The sequence below is a fragment of the Streptopelia decaocto genome (genome assembly GCF_964273445.1).
Source record: "Streptopelia decaocto genome assembly, chromosome: 6".
Lineage (NCBI taxonomy): Eukaryota > Metazoa > Chordata > Aves > Columbiformes > Columbidae > Streptopelia > Streptopelia decaocto.
Window position 1 is genome coordinate 28,007,763 of NC_138660.1, and position 26,607 is coordinate 28,034,369.

At 50.8% G+C, this 26,607-nt stretch overlaps 2 protein-coding genes across 2 annotated transcripts; one reads left to right on the top strand and one right to left on the bottom strand.

The window, feature by feature from the left end:
• Positions 1 to 4,895: 4,895 nt before the first annotated feature.
• LOC309441306 (olfactory receptor 14J1-like) lies at positions 4,896 to 5,837 on the bottom strand (the record flags this gene model as incomplete). The annotated part of the gene is made up of 1 exon (XM_082055940.1): positions 4,896 to 5,837. The coding sequence occupies one exon, from the start codon at positions 5,835 to 5,837 to the stop codon at positions 4,896 to 4,898; it is 942 nt and encodes a 313-aa protein (XP_081912066.1).
• Positions 5,838 to 19,181: 13,344 nt separating this feature from the next.
• On the top strand, positions 19,182 to 20,129 carry LOC309441307 (olfactory receptor 14C36-like; the record flags this gene model as incomplete). Its single annotated transcript, XM_082055941.1, has 1 exon — positions 19,182 to 20,129. One exon carries the CDS (start codon positions 19,182 to 19,184, stop codon positions 20,127 to 20,129), a length of 948 nt encoding a protein of 315 aa, XP_081912067.1.
• Between the last annotated feature and the right edge of the window lie 6,478 nt (positions 20,130 to 26,607).

Sequence of the window (26,607 nt, forward strand, 5' to 3'; positions counted from 1 at the left end):
ACCAAAACCAAAACCCTCAGCAAACCCAAACCAAAATAGCCTGAACCACAAACCTTAAAGAACCAACCTGAGACAATTAAACTCAACTAAAACAACACACTTTCAACAACCTACAAACAATGCAAATGGCAAAGGAGGCACCAGGGACATCCAGCAGCTGTGCCCAGTGCCTGGCCACTAAGGCCAGAGACAGTCCCCTGGGCCTCTTGTGCATAGGACCCCTCAGGGACAGCAGCACAAGGGCTCCTCCAAAGGGTACTGGGGAAGGTGGCGGTGTGGGAGGCAGAGGTGGGCAGGGCTGCATCCAGGGGTCACCCCCATCTCACAGGGCCACCACCTGGCAATGTAGGCATCACAATGCTCCAGGGCAGGAGAAACAGCAGCGTCCTCCTGTGCCCACAGCCAGAACTGGCCTGGGCCAGCCCCAAGTCATCCCAGAGGAAGTCCTGGAGGAGACAGTGGCATCACTTGACAGGGCTGAAGGGACCAAGGGAAGCAGCTGGACCAGGCTGCTGCAGCTTCTCTGCTGCAAGCCTCATCTCATGGGTGGAAACCCTTTTCAGCTGGACAGCAGAGGCAAGACCAAGGAAATGACTTATTGAGGAGCACTGCAGAGCTCACTGTCTTCATCCACTGCAGAGCCCGTGGCAGCAGGCATAATATATAGGATACAGAGACGTTGCAAGTGGTCCCAGTGACCTGGATCATCCCCTGGGGTCCTGACAGGCACAGGAAGGACTCTTGTCCCTGAGGTCGATCAGGTCACAGGAATCTGGGAACTCTCAGAAGCTCCTGAAATGGCTCCAGGTCAAGGGAGAATAAGGCTTGGGAATCTCCTCGGAGGCGTGAGTAGCTTGTGGGATGAGGAGCCAAGCCTTGCCTAGGGAATATCCAATCACCATTCCTGAGGTCGGGAAGGAATTTTCCCCCAGGCAGATTGGCACTGGTCCCCAGGGTTGTTTTGCCTTCCTCTGCAGCATTGAGCATGACCACTTCTCAGGGCTTCTCTGGTCCCTCTGAGCTCAGTGAGTGTCTGCTGCTCAAGCACTAACAAGATGGCCTTTCATGCCCTGCAGCTGGGGGGAGAAAGGCTTTTATTTTCTTATGCAGGAAATTAAGTGTCCCCAGGGTTTTTTTTTTTTTTGGCTTCCTCTGCAGTGTTGATCATGGCCCCTTGACAGGGCTTCTTTGGGCCATTTTGGCTGCCTGCTGCTCCTGCTGCATGAAGGTGGCCCTGGTGCCCCACACAACCTGCCTAAACCAAAACAACCTACCTAAAAGAAAAGAACCCACCCAAAACAACCAACATAAAACAAACAAACAAAAAAAAACTGGCTAAAAGAAAGAACCTAAACCAAAACAAACTACCTAAGCCAATCTACCTAAAACAACCTACCCTAAGAAACCCTAAACCGAACAACCTAAACGAAACGAAACCAAAAAACCTAAACCAACACATCTTGAAACAACCCAACCTAAAAGCAACACTACCTGACACAGCCTACCTAGGAACAACTAAACCAACCCAAACCAAGTAACCTAAACCAACATCAATGGAAACACTTAAACCAACCTAAATAACGTAAACCAAACCTATTTCACCCAACCTACCAAAAATCACACGCATACACCAATCTTATCAAACCACCGACCAGAACGAACCAATCTAAAAGACCTTTTGAAGAGAAAATTTCATGCCCTAGTAAGGCCCTCATATTATTATCCATTACTAATTTTTTAAGTGGGTAGTGATGAGACTGCAATGGGAAATCTAAGGGCAATCAAGGGAGACTTCAGGGCATTGGGACAACTGTAGGAGGGAAAAAAACAAAAACCTCTGTATGATCCTCCTGCAGTGCAGACCCCTCCTCTGAGCAGCCCCCTCGCCCCCTCTCCCCCCAGCAAAGCCTCTGCCCTCAGGGCCGGGGGCTCCAAGGCATGAAGCAGCTCCTGTGCAGCCAGAGCTCCAGTTCCTCTGCAGAGCACAGGGGCTGAGAGCAGCTGCCCGGCAAGGTTGGTGTCTGGGAGGTGGCTGCACAGCTGGGGAAGGGTAACGCTGTCTGAGTGCCCGGCCGCCCCTGCCCTGGCCTCTCTCACACCCACCCTCACCGCGTTTTCCTTCTTGCTCCACTGCTCTGTGTTCCTGCTGTTGTGATCCTGTTCTTGCTTGAAGAAGGTAGTTGTCAAACCTGTCTTCAAGAAGGGCAGGAACGAAAAGTGTGAGAATTACGTGTTGGTCAGCCTACCTCTGTCACAGTATCACAGTATCACAGTATGTTTGGGATTGGAAGGGACCTCAAAAGATCATCCAGTCCAATCCCCCTGCTGGAGCAGGAACACCTGGGTGAGGTCGCACAGGAACATGTCCAGGTGGGTTTGAATGTCTGCAGAGAAGGAGACTCCACAACCCCCCTGGGCAGCCTGTTCCAGTGCTCTGTCACCCTTACTGAGAAGAAGTTTTTTCTCAAATTTAAGTGGAACCTCTTGTGTTCCAGCTTGATCCCATTACCCCTTGTCCTATCATTGTTTGCCACCGAGAAGAGCCTGGCTCCATCCTCATGGCACTCATCCTTTATATATTTACAAACATTAATAAGGTCCCCCCTTAGTCTCCTCTTCTCCAAACTAAAGAGCCCCAGCTCCCTCAGCCTTTCTTCATAAGGGAGATGCTCCACTCCCTTAATCATCTTTGTTGCCCTACGCTGGACCCCCTCCAGCAGTTCCCTGTCCTGCTGGAACTGAGGGGCCACAACTGGACACAATATTCCAGATGCGGTCTCACCAGGGCGGAGTAGAGGGAAAGGAGGACCTCTCTGTCCTCTCTCTCTGTCCCTGGGAAGGGGATGGGACATGTCCTCCTGCAGCCATGTCTAGGCACTTGGAAAACAAAAAAGGGATTGCTGAACAAAAATGGGCAGGGGAAAGAAAGGTATGTTGTGCACATGGAATTTTCCAAGTTGTCAGACATTGTTTTCTGTGGTGTCCTTATAATGTTACTGGTGCTCTCTGGGCTAAAGAAGTGGATTTTGGTTGGAAAGTTGGTTGGATGATGAAGCCCAAATGTCAGCAGTTACCAGTGGAGTCCCTCAGTGACCAGCACTTGGGCCAACACTGTTGAATGTCTCTATTCTCCCCCTGTATGATGTGACGGAGTAAACCTTCAGCTCCTTTGTGGATGGTGCAAACCTGGGCAGAGACCTTGAACAACCTCATCTGATATTCAGGGTTCTCTTCAAACCTGAGTTACTCTGTGATTCAAGGAATTTTTCCCTTGGAGAGGTTTTGGAAGACAGAGTAGGTGGAGGAACAAGAAAAAAAAAAAATAAAAAAAAAAAAAAGAGGCAGATGAGGAGACATTTCCTCTTGTCCTATCACTTTTTACTTGGGAGAAGAGACCAACATCCTCCATGTTCCAACCTCCTTTCATGTATTTGTAGAAAGTGAGAAGGTCTCCCCTCAGCCTCCTTTTTCTCCAGGCTGAACAGCCCCAGTTTCCTCAACTGCTCCTCATCACACTTGTGCTCCAGCCCCTCACCAGCTTTGTCGCCTCCTCTGCACTCTCTCTAGTATTTCGATGTCCTTCTTATAATGAGGGGCCCAAAACTGAACACAGGATTCAAGGTGGGACCTCACCAATGCCGAGTATGGTGGCATGATCACTTCTCTATTCCAGCTGGCCACACTGTTCCTGATACAAACCAAGATGCTGGTGGCCACCTGGGCACATGCTGGCTGATATTCAGCCGCCTGTCAATCAACACACCCAGATCCCTCTCTGCCAGGCAGCTTTCCAGCCACTCTTCCCCGAGCCTGTAGCATTCCTGGGGTTGTTGTGACCCAAGTGCAGGACTTGGCACTTGGCCTTGTTCAGTGTCATACAATTGGCCGCAGTCCAATGATCCAGCTGGTCCAGATCCCTCTGTATGGCCATCCTCATGTCCCACATCATAAGGAATGGACATGGGGACCTCACTTCAAGGAAGCACACCCCAGTGCTGCATTCAGGTGGTCTCCCATGGGATGTTGCTGGCAACATGAAGTGACCTTGTGAATGATTGTCCCACGGGCCTTCATGGAACGCGCAGGAATAGCTGATGGCATTTGGTCCAACAGCAGGAAGTGGAGGCCAATGAGAATGTTAATCCAGCCAGCATGCTGATGAGATCTTCAGACCAGGTAGTTGGCAACCTCAGGTGCCAAACTTGCACCCTAGGACAGCATGAGAGAATTGACGTAGAGAATCCTCAGGAAGGTCCTGCTGCAGCAGTGACAGGGCAGCCTGCCCCGAGCTGCCCATGGCAGCAAAGAGTTTCTCTTTCCATGTTTGCACACACACAGTGCCCTGTTCTTCTCCTGGAACATCCCATCGCCCCACAGAGCCTTCTCCCAAGAGACCTCATTTAGGCTGACCCGGCCAGCCATTCCTGCACCCCCTTCCCATGCTCTGCACAGCCCTGAGCTGGCATCTCTGCTCTGCAGAGCAAGTGGGCTGTGGTGCCCAGGGCCATGGGTGGGTCTGCAGGGTCATGCTGGTAAGGATGGGATGTAGACCCTGCTCAGGTTTGCTACTGGTCTCTCCATCTCAGCACACACACTTGGCTTCTGCAGCTCCAGAGATCTCGGAGAGAGGATCTTGGACAAACAAGTCCGTGCAGGGTCCTTTTTTTTGTTTGAACACACAGAATGAACACCTTCTTATTTATACAAAGTCTGTGGGTCACACAAGACAGGTAGATACTGACACAGAAATGGGATAAAGAACGATTTCATTTTTTGTCGACAGCATTAATACAACCAAGAAAAGCTAAAAAGCAAAGAAACCAACCAAGCAACCTACCAAAACTAGGCTGAGTGCATATTGAGTTACACTATGAGTGATATGCACAGAGAAGATATCAGTTCATTACTGCTTCTGAAAAATGAACAATCATCACTTTCCACAGGGCATCCTTGAGCTTCTGGTTCCTCATGCTGTAGATGAGGGGGTTCACTGCTGGAACCACCACTGAGTATAGAACAGCCAGCACCAGATCCACGGAGGGGCAGGAGATGGAGGGGGGTTTCAGGTGAGAAAACACACCAGTGCTGATAAACAGAGAGACCACGGCCAGGTGAGGGAGGCACGTGGAAAAGGCTTTGTGCCGTCCCTGCTCAGAGGGGATCCTCAGCACAGCCCCGAAGATCTGCACATAGGACACCACAATGAAAACAAAACATATGAAAACTAAACAGGAACTAAACACAAGAAGCCCAACTTCCCTGAGGTAGGAGTGTGAGCAGGAGAGCTTGAGGATCTGGGGGATTTCACAGAAGAACTGGTCCACAGCATTGCCCTTGCAGAGCAGCAGTGAAAATGTATTGGCCGTGTGCAGCAGAGCATTGAGAAACCCACTGGCCCAGGCAGCTGCTGCCATGTGGACACAAGCTCTGCTGCCCAGGAGGGTCCCGTAGTGCAGGGGTTTGCAGATGGCAACGTAGCGGTCATAGGACATGATGGTGAGCAGATAAGTCTCTGAGGAAATGAAAAATACAAACAGAAAGAGCTGGGCTGCACATCCTGCATAAGAAATGACCCTTCTGTCCCACAGGGAATTGGCCATGGATTTGGGGACAATGGTGGAGATGAAGCCCAGGTCAAGGAGGGAGAGGTTGAGGAGGAAGAAGTACATGGGGGTGTGGAGGTGCTGGTCCCAGGCTATGGTTAGAATGATGAGGCCGTTGCCCAGGAGGGCAGCCAGGTAGATGCCCAGGAAGAGCCAGAAGTGCAAGAGCTGCAGCTCCCGTGTGTCTGTGAATTCCAGGAGGAGGAACTCGTTTATGGAGCTGCAGTTGGACATTTAATCTCCCTAGTATGGAGCACTGTCATAAGAGGAAAAGAGAGTGACAAGTTAGAGGAGCACTGAGCAAAATCAAAGCCGTTTTTCATTCATTCTCCCTCTGCTCCACACCTCCTTGTCCTTTCCCAGACCTTCCTTCAGCTCCGTGTCTGAGCCCTGGGTGGTGCTGGCTGGAGGTGCCGTGAGGAGCAGGGCCTGTGCCCGTTGGCTGCCGAGGAGTCACCCTGCTCTGCAGCAGGGGGCATGGGAACGGGGCAGGGGACAGTCCTGGGTTCAGCTTTGGCAGATGGAACCGCTCCTGGTGCAGAAGGGGCTGTCAGCATCTGCACTCCCAGGACTGAGAAACTGAGATGGCAGAAGGTAGTTTGAGATGTTTGGTTTTCTACAGCTCCCTCTCCCCTCCCACCCTGAGGGGTGTTCTTGGGTGTCAGAAACCCTCAGCATTTCTGCTGCACTCAGGAAGAACAGAGTGAGTCCTGTGAGACCAGAGGAGACCTGAGGTTCAGTGCAGAGGGGAGCTGATCTATACTTCTGTCTTGCTCCAGCTGCCCTGGGCTTGCACTTATCCAGGATGGAGGCTGATCACACTCCTATGTTATTGTGAAACACCACCAGGCACTAATGAGAGCAGAGGGATCCACCTCAGACCACAACATGTCTCACCCTTTCCTAAAGTCTCAGCACCCCACATTTAACCCAGGACACACACAGCTTATTTCACAAACCCCATTTTCTCTGTCACAGCATCTCTGCACTTCCCCATGGGGCTTTCAGATAACAAAAAGATGCTATAGAACAGGTTGTCATGCTGGAGAATGGAAGGAAGCCTCAAGAGGATAGCTTAATATCTGAATGATGGCATTTGATTCAGGGAGACACAGCTCATTCCCCAGCCCCACAGACTGCATTGCCCACAGCCCCACAGGTCAGAGCAAAGCTGGGACATGGGTTCCCATGGACGCACCTGCAGGAAAGGACCCACAAGATCAGGCTGTGACTCTGCAGCTGAAACTGCCATCCCCAGGGAGCCTGATAGCAAGAACAGGATCACAGCAACAGAACACAGAGCAGTGGAGCAAGAAGGAAAATGCAGTGAGGGTGGGTGTGAGAGAGGCCAGGGCAGGGGCAGCCGGGCACTCAGACAGCATCACCCTTCCCCAGCTGTGCAGCCACCTCCCAGACACCAACCTTGCCGGGCAGCTGCTCTCAGCCCCTGTGCTCTGCAGAGGAACTGGAGCTCTGGCTGCACAGGAGCTGCTTCATGCCTTGGAGCCCCCGGCCCTGAGGGCAGAGGCTTTGCTGGGGGGGAGAGGAGGCGAGGGGGCTGCTCACAGGAGGGATCTGCACTGCAGGAGGATCATACAGAGCTTTCTGTGTTCTCCCTCCTACAGCATTTCTTGTTTTGTTTTCCTCTCCTTTCTAGATCATATCCCTGCTGTCTGGAGTTTGTCCTCCTGGAAGGTGTTTCCCTGTCCCATGTCTTTTCTCTGTCAGCACCCTCAGATCCCATCCCAAATTCTGTTCCCTCACCCTGGCCCTACAGAGACCTGGCTGTTTGCAGGGCTCTGCCTGGGCACATGCTCCTTTTTGTAGGTTGGAAAAATGGCATGTCAGAACAACACCAGTGGGTCCAGCAAAGGTGATGCTGGTGCTGTCCATAGGTAGAGGAGTGGCCGAAGGCCACTTAAGTTTACAGCTCAGTGGTGTCAATAAGTTGTTGAATCATGAGAGCTCCTTTTTCTTTTTTCTTCTCCCATTCCACAAGAGAAGCAAATTGAAAACACGGACTCAGAAAAGCTCCTTAGCATTTCAGTAATCCCTGCCTTTACCTTCCCTGTGATAAGTGCCCTCAGAAATGTCCTGCCGTGATCTGGATCTCTGAGCAGCCCTGATCTGTACAGCACACTCTTGAGAACAGGAGGACCTTCTTCTGCCAGGAGTCCTCACAGTGTTGTTGGGATCTCCCAGCACAGGCTGATCATTGACTCTGGCAGGCGGCAGAGTCCCTGCCCGGCACAGCCCTGAGGTGCATGGACCCTGCTCTGCAGGACAGCCCTGGGCACCCCTGGGTGCACACACATCTTCGCAATCTGTAGCTATCCATGGGAGAAAACAGCCGTCCTGTCCTTCTGAAGGTGCAGCAGAAAAGCTGTCCTCCAACTACATGCTCCATGCTGGAGGAGAAACGGCAAGGCTCCTGACAGATCCCATAGGATGTAGGACATGCCAGCTTTAGAACATCTTTCCAGGAACTGCTGCATTGCCCTGGAGCAAGAGACTTACCATGCTAAGAGTTGTGAAGATATTTCTGCAAGTGAGCTCCTCTCTTTCTTCCCATCCCAGACTGCCTTTAACCTCTCTGTGCCTGGCTCCTCTGCCCTCGGTGCTGCAGGCAGAGCCCTCATCCCCGCTGCGTGTGCAGAGGAGCTGCTCCTGGGCAGAGCTGTCTCTCTGCAGCGCTGCCACTGCCATGAGCTCCCTGTGCCAGGAGCCCGGCCCAGCTCAGCAGCACAGGAGCAGCACAAGGGGGCACTTTCTCTGTCCCCTCTGGGCTCTCACCAGGTGTCGCTGGGGAAGAACCTGCTGTGAAACTGTCTGAAGTCATCACTGTTGTTTCCTCTCTCAGCTGGCCAGACACACATTTCTAGAAGTGTGATTTCCCCTCTCAGAGACAAAGTTACCTCTAAATATCATCCTTTTTTGGTTTATTATTACATGGGACAGACAGACAGAGAAAGGGAGGATTCTCCTTTACCCCTGCTGATTGAAGGAATTCAGCAGAGTCAATGGAGGAATCCCAACCTGTATTTCTATTCCCAGAATTTGAAGGAGACTCAGCTCCCTCCCATCTCTGCCACAAACCCACAGGAGGTGGGATTCCTCCTTCCTCTTTTCAGGTGGGCATGGAATAGACAAACAATATAGGCATGTCAGCCTCTTTTCTCAACTCCAGTGCAAATTAATGGAAATGGAAGGCAGGAGTGAGATGTTCAGATGCAAATACCTGGTGACATTTGAGTGTCCAGACGTGGTGCATGGTATGTTCATGTAACTGCGAGCTATAATGGAGAAGTTCATAAAGACAGGGTAATATCTTAGGCATGATACATGTGAAGCTTGGTGTGAAATTCCTTTGACCAAGTGAAAAGACAGCTGATGTCCCAATGAAGGCCAAAAGAACCATTTCCTACTCATTATGTTCACGACAGTTTATAAATATTTTCATATGAACAACTGCAGTCCTATACCATCAGGACAGCTCAGTCTCTCTCTTGTCCATCAGCTGAATTTACCAGCTCTCCAGTGACTACACTGGCAGTTGTCCCATGTTCATCCCCACATTGCCTCATTGAATTCAGGGCAAATATTCAATTTCATGTTCAAATCCAGGCCCATAGAGCTACATGAGATGCCAAGGCTAGCATGGACCACACAGGACCTCCAGGAAATCCATTCCCATTCAGGGCAGGTGTGTCACAACTGCCCCAGACAGCATTGCAGGGTGGGATTTATTGTCTGTGTGCTGTTGGTTGATGCAATCAGTGCAAGGCATCAGACATCAGAGAGGCAAGGTCTGTCTCTTCTCTACCCAACAGCTGCAGGCATTGCACAAACAAGCAGCAGATCACACAGGAATCTTTACTCACTCTCCTGATGATACAATCAATGAAAAGACCAAATACTTTAACAGTGTGCCTGGATCCATCTTGTCTGCAAGGTCAGCATCCTCAAGTACAGTGATGGTTCATATCAAAACTCAGTTGAAACTCAAAGAGGAATTCCAGGGCACCCATATAAGCTGTTGCTACTTCAACAACACCTAAAGAAGAATCCTAAATTCTGTGAGACCACTACTAAATTTAGTAAGACTAGGTGTAGGTAAATCCAAGGTACTTCATGTCTTTGCCTCAGTTACCACCAGCAAGGTCTTCCAGGCCTTTGTGCTTTCAGGCAGGACTCTGGAGTAGAACAACCAGTGGTGCATGGGGATAAAGCCAGGGGTTACATAAGCAAACTGCACCCTTACCAGACCTCGGGACCAGAGGGTTTGCATCCAAGAGTGCTGAGAGAATGCTTTTCCCGAGGAGGTGCTGGTCTGTTATGATCCTGGTAAGAAAGGCCCTCAGACTCTGTGAGGTATTTGAAATGTTGTTCTTTAGGTCTAGCACTATAAGAGGAGTCATAAAGACAATCTCACGTCCCTTTAGATGGTGGGAACCCCAGGTGGTGTGGCATTGAGTGAGCTTCCAAGACAACACTCTTTCATGGTGCAACAGCTAAGGTACTGTGGCCAAAATGTGTACTGCCAGGAGGTGTCCCTTGTCCTGTCACAGCACTGTGACATTTTTGGATTAAGTGATATGTGGTGGGACAGCTTGTTTTTCTGGGGTGCTGCAACGGAGGGATACAGGCTCTGCTGGAGGGTGTAGCAAGGAGGATGAGGAGAGGAGGATGCCCCTGTGTGAAGAAGAATTTCAGATATATGGAGTTTCTCAATGAGATTGGCAACAAGTTGAGTTAGCCTGTGTGAATGTGGAGGAGAGGAGAAGTCAGTAAGGGTGATCTGGGATTTCACAGAAGAACTGGTCCACAGCATTGCCCTTGCACAGTGGCAGTGAAAATGTATTGACCATGTGTAGAAAACAGTTGAGAAACCCACTGCCCCAGGCAGCTGCTGCTGTGTGGACACAAGCTCTGCTGCCCAGGAGGGTCCTGTAGTGCAGGCGTTTGCAGACGGCAACGTAGCGGTCATAGGACATGATGGTGAGAAGGGAATACTCAAGAGAGACCAAGGAGAGAAAAAAAAAGATCTGTGTAGCACATCCTCGATAGGAGATAGTCCTGGTGTCCCAAAGGGAATTGGCCATGGATCTGGGGACAATGGTGGAGATGGAGCCCAAGTCTAGGAGGGAGAGGTGAGGAGGAAGAAGTACATGGAGGTGTGGAGGTGCTCATGGAGGGGAGAAGGAGCTCATGCCTGGTGGGGGCTTTCAGCCCTTTTACGTCCCTTGATCATCTCCACGACAGCCTGTCCTATGCTGTGGCATCACCTGAACCTCTTTCCCTGCTGGCTGGAGACATCCCCCCTGCTACCCCACCTTGCTCTTGTCCGAGCATCTTCCTTCCTTTGCTGAAATCTCTTCATCCTCTCCAACTGTTCCTTGAAGCACAAAGCCTTGGGCTGATGCTGACTCCCTCTGGGTGACCAGCTCCACCACAGCACTGCCGTTCCAGTCACATTCCTTTCTCTTCATGTCCAGCCTGGACCTCCCCAAGCTGTACTTTGTGCCATTATTTCTTTCTCAAGCTCTTTCCTACTGTGAAGAAAACTTCCACCATCTCTGAAACCACCCTTCAGGTGCTCTTAGGCTACTCCTACACTGCTGCATCCTCCCCAGTGCTGTTCAGCCAAAGCAGCCCAGGTCCCTCAGCATCCCACGCTATGTGTACTATGTCCCAAACCCTGCCTGGCAGAGCCCTGCACGCTCTGGTTTCTCCATACTTCTCCAAACTGGGAAGCTGCACACTGGCACACACCCGTATGTGTGGGGTCACACCAGTGCTGAACCGAATGGGATGAGAACTCCTGGTGTCTGGGTGCCCACGCTCCTCCTAATGCGGCCCCATGTGCAGCTGCCTTGTTCATGGTGAGTGCACCACTGACGTGTGTGGCAGCCTTTGCAGTGCCCAGGCCCTTCTCCTCAGGTTGTAATTCTACAGACCTTTCTGATGGGTAAATCCCAGATTTTCTCAAAGTCTGTACTCTCCCTGGACAGAAACTCCATTTGCTCAGCTGTTAATATTTGCATGCAGATGGCTTATGCTGATAAGGGTGTCTCTCCCAAGATAACAGCACGAGGAGTTACAGGACACTATGAATACCACATCCTGGAGAAACTGCGGGGTCTTGTGGGTCTGGTTCTCATAATACCAGAGGTCTGGAGCCAGAGGGGAAGCCTCCCTTCCTGTGGGAGAGCAGCAGGAATGCGTGGAGCTCTGCCTGGGGACAGATAATATGAGCTGAAAGCTGAGGAGACAGCATGAGAGGGCAGAACAACATGGGCAATGTTGTGGTGGGTGGACATCAGCTACTGCCTCATTGATCAGGAAGAGGAATTAGATGAGGCCTCCTTCAGACAAATGAAATAAGTCTCACATTTCCAGGGCTCTGTCCTCATGGCAGACCTAAGATATCCCAATACCTGCAAGGTACCAGCCATCCAGGAGGGTTTTGGAGTTCATTGGTGAGAACTTCCTGATGTGGTTGACTGAAGAGTCAATGAGATGAGGTGCCCTGTGGAACTTCAGACTTACAAGCCAGAAAGAGTTGGTCAGGGATGCAAGTCAGGGACAAGAAGGTAGAGTTGAGGCTCCTGGAAGATGATAACAAGGCAAAGAGCAGGATTTCAGGAGAGCAAGCTTTGGCCTGCTGAGGGACCTACTTGGGTCCTATGGGATATGACCTTGGTGTCTGCAGCATTTTGTCTCTCACATTTCCTCTCTCCTCTCTCCCACATGCTGGTGTGCAGCATTTTTCACCCTTTCTCAAATACAATATCACAGAGGTGCTGCCAACATCCCTGAGTGGCTCAGATTTGGCAAGGAGTGGGTTCATCTTGGAGCCAGCTGAAATCGGTTCTGTCTGATGTCAGTCAAAGTCCTGTTGTCTTCTCAGACAGGCGACAACTGTAGCACACCCACACTCACCCCCAGTTCCAAGTCTATGTAAATCCAGTACAGGGTGACAACGTGTTGGATGTTACAAACTACTTGGTCATGGAGAACAAATGGAAACGATCTTCTGTCAGTAACCTGAGGATGTCTCCTGTCAATGAGCAGGTTCCTATGGGGAACTGTAATTGCTCTGACATTCACTGGCCAGGTAAAGCAGCAGGTGCCAACAGTCCAGAGGATCTTGGGCCAACTTCTTGACATGACTGCCTGGTGGGCCAACAAGGGAGATGCTCAAAGGGATCTGTTACTGGCAAACAAGGAAGAGCTGGTGAGGGACGTGAACAACAGTGTCCACCTTGGCTGCTGTGACCATGAAACAGTGCAGTCTCAGGCACCAGACGGAAGGGAGGAAGGCCAGTAGCAGAGCACAGGCTGGTGGGCTCCAGAGGAGAAGACTTTGACATACTGGAGAATGGCAGCCAAGTTGGTGACATGGAAGTAGGTCTGAAGGTTGAAGGAGCTCAGGAAATTTGATAGGCCTTACAGGACAGCCTGCTCCAAGCACAAGAATGATCTCTCCAAGTACCCATGAAAAGCAGCATTTATCTTGTGAGGTTGCTCATCTGATCTGATGGAGCTCCAGGGCAAAAAGGCAGCACACAGGAGGTGGAAGCGGGGGAACCTGAAAAGGAAGAAATTAGAAATGTTGCCCATGGATGTAAGGATGATGCCTAAGCTTTCCTGAGCGTGGCACCTGCAGAGGAGGGTGAGGGCAGCAAGATGAGCTGGAACTGCTTCATTTGCAGTAAAAGAATAAGCAGGGCTAACCTGGGCCTGCTACTGCACTTTGTAAGAGTAGAAAGAGGCAGGATGGACACACTATGTGGCTTCCTTGCCTCCATCTTCACCAGGAAGGTCACCTGGGACTTTGTTCTGGAAGGCAGGAGTCAGGAGAAAAAACAGGAGTGACCCCTCAAGTCAGGGGTTCCCTGCGCAAACTCAGACACCGTTACAGAAAAGGAGATGGGTCATTTGACCAGCTCCCTGAACACAAGTATCGCTGTGCTGTGGCACCCGAGATTCCCAGGAACACGCATCTCTTGGTCCAGAGTAGTGTGACTCCTCTTGAGGTATCCTGGCCTGTCTCCTCACTCACCTGGTGCTTCAGACACCCACTTTTCTGACATGTTCGGTCTTTATCAGGAGACGGTCCTGGTCAGTATGAATCAGATATCGCTGATACCATCTGTTCTGGAAGTGAGGGCATGGGAAAGGGGAAGGAAATCGAATAAATTTGACTTTATAGCTATTTATTATGGAAATGCTCTCTGTTTGGCTATTCCTGAAAACTCACTAATCATCCACACCAGACTTGAAGCCTTTAGGAAAATGCAGCAGAGAGCCTTGGCTTGTAAGGGTATTTTGGATGTTAATGAGCACTCTGCTGCCATGATACCGACTGCAGATACTGAAAACATGAACAAACCTCCAATGAATTGAAAGGCAGAAACAAACTCAAGTTTCTGAGGGTGTTTGGAGCCCCACAAAGGGCCATCGCTGACACAGCTGTGAAGGAAACCAACAGTCTCTGTCCCTGGAGGCTGGTGAAGCAAAAACTCAGGCACTGGTTACAGGTGGTAAAGGTGATGGATGCAGAGGTGGCTCTGATGCCATGTCATCCCTTCATGGTGGTTTATCATCAGAAAGTCCAAGCCCTGACTCCCAGGGTCTGGCAAAGGAGACCCTTTCAGTCAAATGTTTCTCAAGGCTCTGCCTGTTGTCAGTGTGAGTGTATCTGTGTTTTGGGTGTGGGTTTGATGCCAAGTGCTGTCACTTTAACCACAAGGCTCTGTTTTTCTGAGGAGCTGGCAATGCCTGTGAGGACCCCAAAGCCCATCCAGCTTCTTTCATAGACCTGACAATGGTCCTCAATCACCTAAGCTGTCCCAGTCCCAAACTTGCTTGAATCCTCAATTTGGATCCATGCCCCAGAACTGAAATGCACATGTTCCTTCTTCTGCTGTCCTAAAATAAATACATTAAAAAAAAAAAACAAAAAAACAAAAAAACAAAAAACAACAAAAAACAAACAAACAACAACAACAAGAACACACACACAAAAATCAGCCTATTCCACATTAGCATGACCAGCACATGGTCTTCAGGTCTTTTTCTTGCCTTTAACACATTTACTGCCACACATAGACCACTCTCTTCCTGCACTCCCATGTGTCTCACAAACCTTTCACCCTTGTCCTCCAGTAATGGGCCAATGCTCCAGAAGGGTCATTTCTCTTCCAGTGTCATGGAGGATTCCTGAGGACCATCGAAGTGTAGGGACTGTGAGAGAGGAGCAGAATGAGGTCAGCTCATAGGCCATGACTGAGCATTGCGAGCCCCAGCAGCTGCCATGCCCGATCTCCCAGGCACAGCCATGCCCACAGCATATTGATGTCACTACCATATATGATTAGCCCAAGAGAAGCCTGCCTTCTTTCCATAACCCTCCAAAACCGCTTCCTCCTATTCCCCCTCCACCCGTAGACATTTGTGGGAAACTGCAGCGGGTCTGTGGAATCCTTGACAGAAAATATGGGAGTAGAGATCAGCCTTGAGATATTAAGATCTACCCTTGAGAAGGATGGGAGTAAAGGAGTATCCGGAGAGAGGAGAGATGTACCCGTGAGAGAGAAGGGGATAGAAGAATAACATGGATGATAGAAAAATTAACCAATGAGATGTTAGTGCTGTAACTTGTAACCAATAGTGAAAAGACACATGAACTGGTAGAACTGTATAAAAATGCACTTGTAGCGATAAATGGCACCTATTACTTTCATCTTGAAAGAATTTGGTCCATGTCGTTTGTCCGTCTCAACCACGACAGACATTACCACATTCCACTTGTGGACTCAGACATGGTTGTAAAGATTTGCTGAAGTAATCAGCCATCACCCTTTTCTACCTCACATCCCCTGACGCTCTCTCTCACTCCTACACATGGCCAGTCACGGCTGCTCAGGGCCTCTTACTCTTCAGAAGAGGCCTTGAACTTATTGGTTCTTCCTGGTGCTTGGTTATAATCTTCCTCGCTCCCTCCAGAGCTCATGGTGAGCTTTCTTGGTCATGACAGGGCCTTTGTATCCATCTCTTATGAAATGGTTGTCTTTTAATGATCACCTGTGCAGAAGGAGCTATCACAGAAAAGCACCAACTATATAAGATCTGATGATGTCGAAATAAATGCAATAAAACCTTGTTGAGTCACCCCATAGCTGCGTCTTTCCAGCGAAGAGTTTCTCCTGAAAAAGGGATCCAGGCTCTGTCACTCTCTGGAGAGGCACATGAGAAATGTCCATGTCACCTGGGAACAAAAAGGTTGAATTTTGAAAGACCACTCTTTATCTGAACTTCTTAGATATGTACTTATGGATGGGGCATCAGGCCTTACAGTGCAGCAGAGACTGGAGTTCTGAGTTCCCTTCTGAGCACCCTACCTTGGCAGTTTATTCCATCCATGTAACAGCTCTGTCTCTAACACTGATGGCTCCAGCAAATCCAGTCAGGTCCCTGGCTGAGGGCATTGCCTTCACATTTGGGCTGAACCACCCCAGCTGTGGCACCAGCCCAGCTCTCACTCACCATAAGGAAACCTGGTACCAAGTGTGCAAGACCCCATGTGTGCAAAGGTTTTGTTTCAGAGCACAGACATGACATGGTTAAAAGATTGTTGAATGTCTCTCTAGACCTAGGAGTATAAAAGCAGAATAAAATGTCTAAATTCATTCAACTGAAGACATTCCTCCCCCAGCTTGAAGAAATTAGATCCTTTGCTGTAACATCCCTGGTGTTCTGTCTAATGATGGGACAAGAAAACATTCTTTTCTTGCCAATTTATTTTTTAATACGAAGAATACAATGCTGGAAAGAAGTGTCTGCAGAGGAGAGAGAATCAACATCACTGATTACTTCAGGTTGTTTGAAAGGATGTGCCCCTGAAGCCCCAGGGACACCTGGAGGGAGCCCAGAGGGAACAGAGAAAGGGACATCATGGGCTGCTCCTGTGCTGCTGAGCTGGGCCGGGCTCCTGGGACACAGGGAGCTCATGGAAGCGGCAGCGCTGCAGAGAGACAGCTCTGCCCAGGAGCAGCTCCTCTGCACACGCAGCGAGGCTGAGGGCTCTGCCTGCAGCACCGAGGGCACAGGAGACAGGCACAGAGAGAGGAAACACAGTCTGGGGTGGGAGAATGCTGAGAGCTCACTGGGAGATAAATCTTCACAGATATTGAGTCTGTGGCTGCAGGGCATTGCATTTGCAAATCATGGTAGAATCTCTGAAAACTGTCACATTGCGGAGCCTGCAAGAGATGTAAGTACAACTCCCAGAGATACTCTGATGCAGAGGCAAAGGATGTGCTGCAGAGCAGGGATCACCTCCTGCACTGTCAGAGGGACAAGATGTGAATGCTGCCTTCTCCCAAGGATGGCTGTGGGGTGTAAATGTAAATGTGCAGGCAGGGGTGCCCAGGGCTGTCCTGCAGAGCAGCGTCCCTGCACCCCAGGGCTGTGCCGGGCAGGGACTCTGCCGCCTGCCAGGGTCAGCGCTCAGCCTGCCCAGGGAGATCCCCACGGTGCTGTGGGGAGAAGCTGTGGGTGTAAGAAGTGATGCCTTCATAGAAGGGTCCTTCTGCTGTTGAGGGATATTTTGTTGGTCCAGGCTGCTCAGAGCTTCAGCTCACTCCCACAATATTTCCAACAGCAGGTTTCATAAAGGAGGTCAAGACAAGTGTTAACACCAATATAAGAAACTTTCCTGAGTCTGTGTTTTAGATTTCCTGCTCTTTGGAAATGGCAAGACATAAATGGAAAAGGAGTTCTTAATTTTAAACAAGTCCTTGTGACTCCTGAACTGTAACTATGGATGATCAGTAGGATTGCCAGGAGGCTCCTGATGTGCCTTCAGCCAGTCCCCAGCCTGTGGGAATCCAGCATTACCTTGGCTGGCTATCAGGCAAAACATCTGGCATGTTCTTTTTTCCGACCTGCAAACAGGAGTATGTGCCCAGGCAGTGCCCTGCAAACAGGCAGGCTTCTGTAGGGCCAGGGTGAGTGCACAGGCTGTGGGATGGGGTCTGTGAGCACTGACAGGGAAAAAACAGGACACAGGAAAAAATCTCCCAGGGGGGGAATCTCCAGAATGCAGGGTTGTGATACGGGAAGGAAAGGAAACTAAAACAAGAAATGTTGTAGGAGTGTCCCGAGGGAGTGTTCACCACAGGGAGGGAGAATTCTGAAAACTCACTTTGATCCCCTGCAGTGCAGATCCCTCCTGTGAGCAGCCCCCTCGCCCCCTCTCCCCCCCCAGCAAAGCCTCTGCCCTCAGGGCCGGGGGCTCCAAGGCATGAAGCAGCTCCTGTGCAGCCAGAGCTCCAGTTCTTCTGCAGAGCACAGGGGCTGAGAGCAGCTGCCCGGCAAGGTTGGTGTCTGGGAGGTGGCTGCACAGCTGGGGAAGGGTGACGCTGTCTGAGTGCCCGGCTGCCCCTGCCCTGGCCTCTCGCACACCCACCCTCACCGCATTGTTCTTCTTGCTCCACTGCTCTGTGTTCTGTTGCTGTGATCCTGTTCTTGCTGTCAGGCTCTCTGGGGATGGCAGTTTCAGCTGCAGAGTCACAGCCTGACCTTGTGGGTCCTTTCCTGCAGGTGCGTCCATGGGAACCCGTGTCCCAGCTTTGCTCTGACCTGTGGGTCTGTGAACAAAGCAGTCTGTGGGGCTGGGGAATGAGCTGAATCTCCCTGAATCAAATGCCATCATTAGGACTCCTGGCTGTATCCTTGAGGCTTCCTTCCAAGCTGTGAGCTTCACTCCGGGATAAAAATCTGTCCCACAGAATCCTTGTGTTATCTGAAACCCCAAGGACAATCACAGAGATACTGCAACAGAGAAAATGCTGTTGGGTTTGTGAGATGAGCCATGTGTGTCCTGGGCTAAACCTGGGATGCTGAGACCTTAGCAAAGGGTGAGACATGTCATGGTCTGAGGTGGATCCCTCTGCTCTCAGCAGTGCCTGGTGGCTTTTCAGGGTAACATGGGAGTGTGATCAGCCTCCATCTCAGAAAGGTGCCAGCCCAGGGCAGCTGGGAGCAAGACAGAGGGACAGACCAGCTCGTCTCACTGTGCACTAACCACAGACAACGTCTTGCACCACAGGACTCATGCTGTTCTCCCCCAGTGTAGCAGAAACGCTAAGGGTTTCTGATACCCAAGAACCCTCTCAAGGTGAAATTGGGTGGAAGCTATAAAATCCTAGAACTCTGAAACTGCCCTTACCATTCCCGTATCGTATCACTGGGAGTGCAGATGCTGACAGGCCTGTGAGCATTAGCAGTGGTTTGCACTTGACAAGGTTGGACACCAGGACTGGCCACCTCCCCTGCCCACTTCTTTAGAGTCAGGCTGACTTATCAGGAGCCCATGGTAGAGGGCCAGTTCTTCATCAGATGCTTATCAAGCACCAACCAGGGCTCCAGCTACAAAGCTGAAGGCGGTCTCCAGGAAAAAGAAAAGTGTCTGTGTGTGACAGTGGGGCTTCTACGGGAAATGGCTTTGATTTTGCTCAGAGAATTCTTTTGTAGCTTGTCATTGTCTTTTTCTCCTATGACATTGTCCTCATGCCCAGAGGCAGCACGTCTAACAGCAGCTCCATCACCCAGTTCCTCCTCCTGGCGTTCACAGACACACGGGAGCTGCAGCTCTTGCAGTTCTGGCTCTTCCTGGGCATCTACCTGGCTGCCCTCCTGGGCAACGGCCTCATCATCACCACCGTAGCCTGGGACCAGCACCTCCACACCCCCATGTACTTCTTCCTCCTCAACCTCTCCATGCTCGACCTGGGCTTCATCTCCACCACTGTCCCCAAGTCCATGGCCAATTCCCTCTGGGACACCAGGGCCATCTCCTATCAAGAATGCACTGCTCAAGTTTTAATGGTCGTCTTCTTCTTTGGAGCAGAGCTTTCTCTTCTCACCATCATGTCCTATGACCGCTATGTTGCCATCTGCAAACCCCTGCACTACGGGACCCTCCTGGGCAGCAGAGCTTGTGTCCACATGGCAGCAGCTGCCTGGGCCAGTGGGTTTCTCAATGCTCTGCTGCACACGGTCAATACATTTTCACTGCCGCTCTGCAAGGGCAATGCTGTGGACCAGTTCTTCTGTGAAATTCCCCAGATCCTCAAGCTCTCCTGCTCAGACACCTATTTTAGGGAAGCTGGGCTTATTGTGGTTAGTGTCTCTTTAGGATTTGGGTGTTTTCTATTCATCATACTGTCCTATGTGCAGATCTTGAGGGCCGTGCTGAGGATCCCCTCTGAGCAGGGACGGCACAAAGCCTTTTCCACGTGCCTCCCTCACCTGGTTGTGGTCTCATTGTTTATCAGCACTTCCATGTTTTCCTACCTGAAGCCCCCCTCCATCTCGTCCCCAAGCCTGGACCTGGTGGTATCTTTTCTGTACTCAGTGTTGCCTCCAGCAGTGAACCCCGTAATCTACAGCATGACGAACCAGGAGATGAAAGTGGCACTGGAGAAGCAGATTCAATCATTTTTCTGTCAGCAGTAATAAGTTACCCATGTCTCTTCAGAAATTATTTCCAGTTCATCTCAAGAACCTCCTGCGCATTGAGCATTTGATCTGTGATAACCATGTTTGTCAAGGAATTTCTTCATCCATGGCACTTCTCCAGAGGCACGAAGCCAGCCTCTCTGACTCAGAGGCCCGTGTCTAACAAATGGTCAGGATCTGTTGATCTAATAACCTGGAGAAGGGGCTCTGCTTGTGTCTCTGCAGGTTCTCAAGTGAAATGGATACCGTCAAGATGTGTACGACCTTGTTACCTTCTCCTTGGAGTCTCTGGGTGGCCCGTCGGCAGAGGCCTGATTCAGCAAGAAAACGTATGGCTTACCTTAGTGAACTTAACCCATGCAGCTATCTTCTGTACTTCTTTATCCACACCAACAGATCCTTTTCGTACATGCTTAGTAGGAGTACCAGCAACAGAACAATATTTAGGTAACTTATATAACGAAACTGTTAGAAGCAATTGCACCAAGCCAGGAGTTATGCAGCCATTGTGGTGGTGTCGGGAAAGTTGGAGACAGACTGCCTGGGAAAAAGCTACATGGTACCGTGATAAATTGTATAAGTTTAATGATTTTCCTGCATTGCCCCTTGAACCACAGGAATTAGACATCATGGGAACCTTACTGGTACCTATTTGCTTTTATCCAAATTTCACAACATGTTGGTATATAAATAGTTTAGGGTTTGACGTGTCCCCTACAAGGATGTATGCCAGTCACTCCCCGTGGTGCAACACCACAAATCACTCTTGGAACAGATCCCGTAGGTTTACCTGAGGATTTGGTTTTGATCTGTGGGCAGCGAGCATGGAAGAGCATCCTGGGAAGAGCATCAGGAGGGCCTTGAGACTTCGGACAACTAACATTCTTTCACCCTGACATTTTACCACACAACAGAGCCGTATGGCAAAAACAAGACATACATCAGCTCTCAGAGTCCTGTAACTCAAACATAGAATTTTGGAATAAAGCTCAGAGAGTTTCAGCAAGCCTTTTTTCATCTGTAGGTACTGCACATGCACTTACAACTTCAAAAAAACTAGACTGCTGTCTCACAAAAGAAGCTAAAGCTACGAGCCCAGCCCTGGGTTGTCTTTTAACAGATGTCAGTGCTGTTAGACATGCTTCGCTGCAAAACAGAGCTGCCATTGATTTCTTCTTATTAGCTCATGGTCATGGTTGTCAGGAGTTCAAAGGAATGTGTTGCATGAACCTCAGTGATCACTCAGAATCCATCCACCAGCTCCTCCAATCCATCCATCCATCCACCAGCTCCTCCAGGGCTTCTCTGGGATGTCTTGGGGCTGCCCCGGGCCAGCTCTGGCCATGGGCACGGGAGGACGCTGCTGTTTCTCCTGCCCTGGGGCACTGTGACTGCTGTGATGCTGGGTGCTGGCCCTGTGACATGGGGGTGACGGGGCCCCCAGGTGCAGCCCCCCTACCGCCCCTCTCCCCAGCACCCTTTGGAGGAGCCCTTGAGGTGCTGTCCCCAAGGGTCTCTGTGCCCATGAGGCCCAGGGGACTGTCCCTGCCCTTAGTGGCCAGGTGCTGGGCACAGCTGCTGGATGTCCCTGACACTTCCTTTGCCATTCACATGGTTTATAGGTTCTTCGTAGGTTGTTTTGGGTTTGTTGGTTTAGTTTGGTTGGTTTGCGGTGGCTCTTTCAGGTTGGTTGGTTCTGGATGTTTTGGTTTAGGTTGGTTATTTGTCTGGGGTTGGTTTAGGTCATTTGGTTTAGGTTGTCTGCTTGAGGTTCGTTGTTTAGAGTCGGTTGACTTTGGAGCCTTTTTTTAACACATTTTCTAGGTTCTTTATAAGTCTTCCTTTTTTTCCAGCTTCTTTGTTTGTAGCTTCTCAGTTTGTAGCTTCTTTGTTTCTACATTCTTTTTTGTCAGCTTTTGTGTTTCTACCTTGTTTGTTTCTACCCTGTTTTGAATGCTCATTTAAGTTTGTTTTAGCTCGGTTTATATTACTTAGTTTTGGGTGTTTTTTAAGGCTGGTTGTTTGACGGGTGAATTTTGGGTTGGTTGGTTTATGCTGAATTGGTTACTTTATGGGTGATTTGTAGGGTGTCTGTTTGTAGCCCATTTCAGGTTGGTTGGTTTCTGTTGCTGAAGATTGGTGAAGTTGAGTTTAGGTTGTCTTAGGTTGCTTGGTTTAGCTTTGTTGGGTTAGTTTGGTTTAGGTTCGTTAGTTTAGGTTTTATGTCATTTTGTGAAGGTTGATGTGTGTTGTTTCATGTAGGTGGAAGCATAGGGAGCAGATTTCTTCCCCTCTGGGCAGCTGCCTTATATTCTGAAGATGTGGATATAGCTTTATTCTCAATAAGTGTATCCTTGGTATTTAGTTTCAGTAATTTGCCGTCTCAGTAATTATTCCACAGGAGGTCATGTTAACAATGAATTACTTTCCTGAGAATGAGCTCTGGGTGGGGAGCGGAACCATCATATGGAACACGCACATGATTAACAGTAATTAACTAAGACTTCGCTCTCAATTGAGAACAAAGCATTAGAGCAGTAAACAAACGGTGACAATAAATGAAAATAATCAACAATGTAGGACGACGGATGAATGGGATGACAATAACACTAGTACAGGGCATCGCAAAAGACTAATAAAATAATCGAACCTCACCGAGCGAAAGTTAATATTAATTCTAATAATCCAAAGGCAATTAATTACTGACAACTTGCTGGCACCGGTTCGATCACCGAAAGCGCCGCAGGGGGTCACAGTAGGTTGGGCAGCCGGGTGCCTGTCCAGGAGTGCCCGGGCCAGCTCTGGCCACAACCCGGCCCCACTCCCCAGGGCTGTGCTGGGCCCTGGCGATGCTGCAGGGGCTCCAGCCCTGTCCCACGGACACAGCAGCACCGGGGCTGGTACCGGGTTCCTGGAGGTGGCAGAACCGGCGCTGCCGCCATGCTCCAAACCCCGCCCACGGCCCGCCCCGCAGCCCAGCGCCAGCCAATGAGCGCCGGCAGCGGCACGGCCCTGGGCTGGGATTGGTCAGCGCTGCTGCAGGGCTCGGCCTGTCAGGGAGCGGCTGCACTCAGCCCCTCAGCCCCGGGACGGGCAGCGGTGGCTCATGGAGAGGCCGGGGCGGGGGCAGCATGGGTCAGGGGCAGCTCCGCTCCCCGCCGGGCCTGGGCCGTGCGGCCCGTGGGTCCCCGGGCTGCGCTCTCCGGTGACCCCCCCATGCTGTCCCCTGGGCCAGGGTGGATGTCAGTGTTGCGTTGAGTTGCCGCTGGAGCATGACGAGGATGTTGGGGGATGGCCCCCAGAGCCCCTGCAGCCCGAGGCCCCAGGGCCGGGGCAGCCGGCCTCTCCATGAGCCGCCAAGTGAAGGTGAATAACCATGAAAGACAGAGGAAGACTGCCCCGTCCATGGAGCTCCGCAGAAGGAGTGTGGAGTCATACATCATATGAGGCCATACAGTTGGCATCAGCACATAGAGAAGACTTTTGCAGGGAAGATTTTGAGGGGAGCGGCCTGACTCCATGCAGCTGCAAACCTGAAAGATGGCCGTGTGCTGAAGGGATGGGGAGAGTGTCCTGGGCTGAACAGAAACCTGTGGGTGACACAAGGCTGGAGAGATGTGCTTTGCAGAGATTGGCAGGAGTCCTTCCCAGGGATGAGTGGGATGGGCTTTGGACACAAGGAAAAATAAAGCGGCTCTCAAGCGTGGTTTGGAATTCGTGCCACTGTCACTAATAGCATAAAGAGGACCGTGCCGTAAGGGAACTCCTTGTTCTTCAGGAGAAAAACTGAAGCTTTTTCACATCCTTCCTTGTCAAAGCAGGTGTAATTCTTCAGTAGTTAGCCTCTGGCATCACAGCATCCCAGGATGTCAGGGGTTGGAAGGGACCTTGAAAGCTCATCCAGTGCAATCCCCCCATGGAGCAGGAACACCCAGCTGAGGTTACACAGGAAGGTGTCCAGGCGGGTTGTCATGTCTGCAGAGAAGGAGACTCCACAACCCCCCTGGGCAGCCTGGGCCAGGCTCTGCCACCCTCACCAGGAAGAAGTTTCTTCTCAGATTTAAACGGAACCTGCCGTGTTCCATTTTGTACCCATTTCCCCTTGTCCTACTGTTGGTTGTCACCGAGAAGAGCCTGGCTCCATCCTCCTGACACTCACCCTTTATATATTTGTAAACATTAATAAGGTCAGCCCTCAGTCTCCTCTTGTCCAGCTCCAGAGCCCCAGCTCCCTCAGCCTTTCCTCACACGGGAGATGCTCCACTCCCTTCAGCATCTTGGTGGCTGCGCTGGACTCTCTCCAGCAGTTCCCTGTCCTGCTGGAACTGAGGGGCCACAACTGGACACAAGATTCCAGGTGTGGTCTCCCCAGGGCAGAGCAGAGGGGCAGGAGAACCTCTCTGACCTACTGACCACCCCCTTCTAACCCACCCCAGGTGCCATTGGCCTCCCTGGCCACAAGGGCCCAGTGCTGGCTCATGGTCACCCTGCTGTCCCCAGGTCACTTTCTCCTATGCTGCTCTCTAATAGGTCATTCCCCAACTGTGGCAGAAAGCAAACCCCCCTCTCTCCCCCTCTCTCCTTCATCATGGAAGGAGTAGACACATCTCCCTCTCTCTTTGCTACAGCTTCTTTTGTTTGGCCCCAGAGCCCCCTGGCCAGGGCCGTTAGGAGAAGGGAGTGACCAGGTGCCAGGGAACCGCTGGACGACCACAGCCAGTGTGGGGATGTTTGAAGGCTTCAGGGGCACCCACAGCCAATGTGGGGGTGCAGAGAAGCTTCTAGATTGCCTACAGTCAGATCTGATCAGCCTATAAAAAAAGGGGACTCTCGTCGAGAGTCGCGGGTCTCTTGGAGCACAAGCTGAGCCACTGCCACCAGGAGCCACGGCGCCCCCTCCCTGGGACGGAGACTCCGCTTGCCTTGCTGCCACGGGTGTAAGTAAAATTAACCCTCGCAGGATTGCGAGTGCATCTACTTTCCGTGCACATTTTGCACGTGTGTTTATACTTTCCATGCACATTTGCACGTGTCCTCCCGTGCTTCCACATAAGCACGTGTAATATTCCGTGCACATTTGCACGTGTATTTAAAAATAATCCCACACCGTGTTCAGGCAAGTGTGGACTCTTCCCGGACTCAGGGGTGGCTCCGGCATTGTTTTGGGTGAAGCCACGTGCATGCACACTGTGCACCTCCTGTTGTATTAGTTGCTGGCCCTCAACTGATATCTGAACCTGTATTCAAGTCACTTTGGAGTGCTAAAACCCTGTTTCTCACTGGTTTACCCTCTTGTCCCTTAAACTAACCTCGGGGTGCCTCCGTGACACCAACTTATACTGGAACCTGGGGTTGTTCCTGCCCAGGTTCAAGACTCTACACTTGCCCTTGTTCTATTTCATTTCATTTCTCCCCGCCCAACTCTCCAGCCTGTCCAGGTCTCTGATGGCAGCACAGCTTCCAGTGTCAGCCACTCCTCCCAGCTTGGTGTCATCAGCAAACTTGCTGATAGTGCACTCTATTCCCTCGTCTAAATCGTTAATGAATATATTGAATAATATTGGCCCCAGTACTGACCCCTGAGGCACTGCACTGGATACAGGCCTCAACTGGACTCTGCCCCATTGACCACGACTCTCTGGCTTCTTCCCTTCAGCCAGTTCACAGTCCAGCTCACTCCCCGCTCATCCAGACCGCACTCCCTCAGTTTAGTTGTGAGGATGCTGTGGGAGACTGTGTCAAATGCCTTACTCAAGACAAGGTAGACCATGTCCACCGCTCTGCCATCATCCATCCATCTTGTTATGTCCTCATAAAAATCAATGAGGTTGGTCAAGCACGACTTCCCCTTGGTGAAGCCATGTTGACTGCCCCTAATGACCCTCTTATCCCTGATATGCCTTGAGATGGCACCGAGGATGAGTCGTTCCAGCAGTCTCCCAGGGATGGAGGTGAGGCTGACTGGTCTATAATTACCCGGGTCCTCCTTCTTGCCCTTTTTGAAGACTGCAGTGACATTTGCTTTCCTCCAGTCCTCAGGCACCTCTCCCGTTTCCCAAGACTTGGCAAAGATGATGGAGAGTGGTCCAGCAATGACCTCAGCCAGCTCCCTCAGCATCCACAGGTACATCCCATCGGACCCATGGATTTATGGATGTCCAGATTGCCTAACTGCTCCCTAACCCAGTCTTCATCAACCCAGGCAAACTCCTCCATTGTCCTGCCCTCCTCTGGGGCCTCAGCAGTACGGGGCTCCTCAGGACAGCCTCCGGCAGAGCAGACAGAGACAAAGAAACATTCGGTAACTCTGCCTTCTCTGTATCTTCTGTCACCAGGGCACCCACCTCGTTCCTCAGTGGGTCTACATGGCCTCTGGTGTTAGTTTTATCTGTCACATATTTGAAAAAGCTCTTCCTGTTGCCCTTGACCCCTCTCACCAGGTTTAATTCTAAGGAGGCCTTAGCTTTCCTAGTTG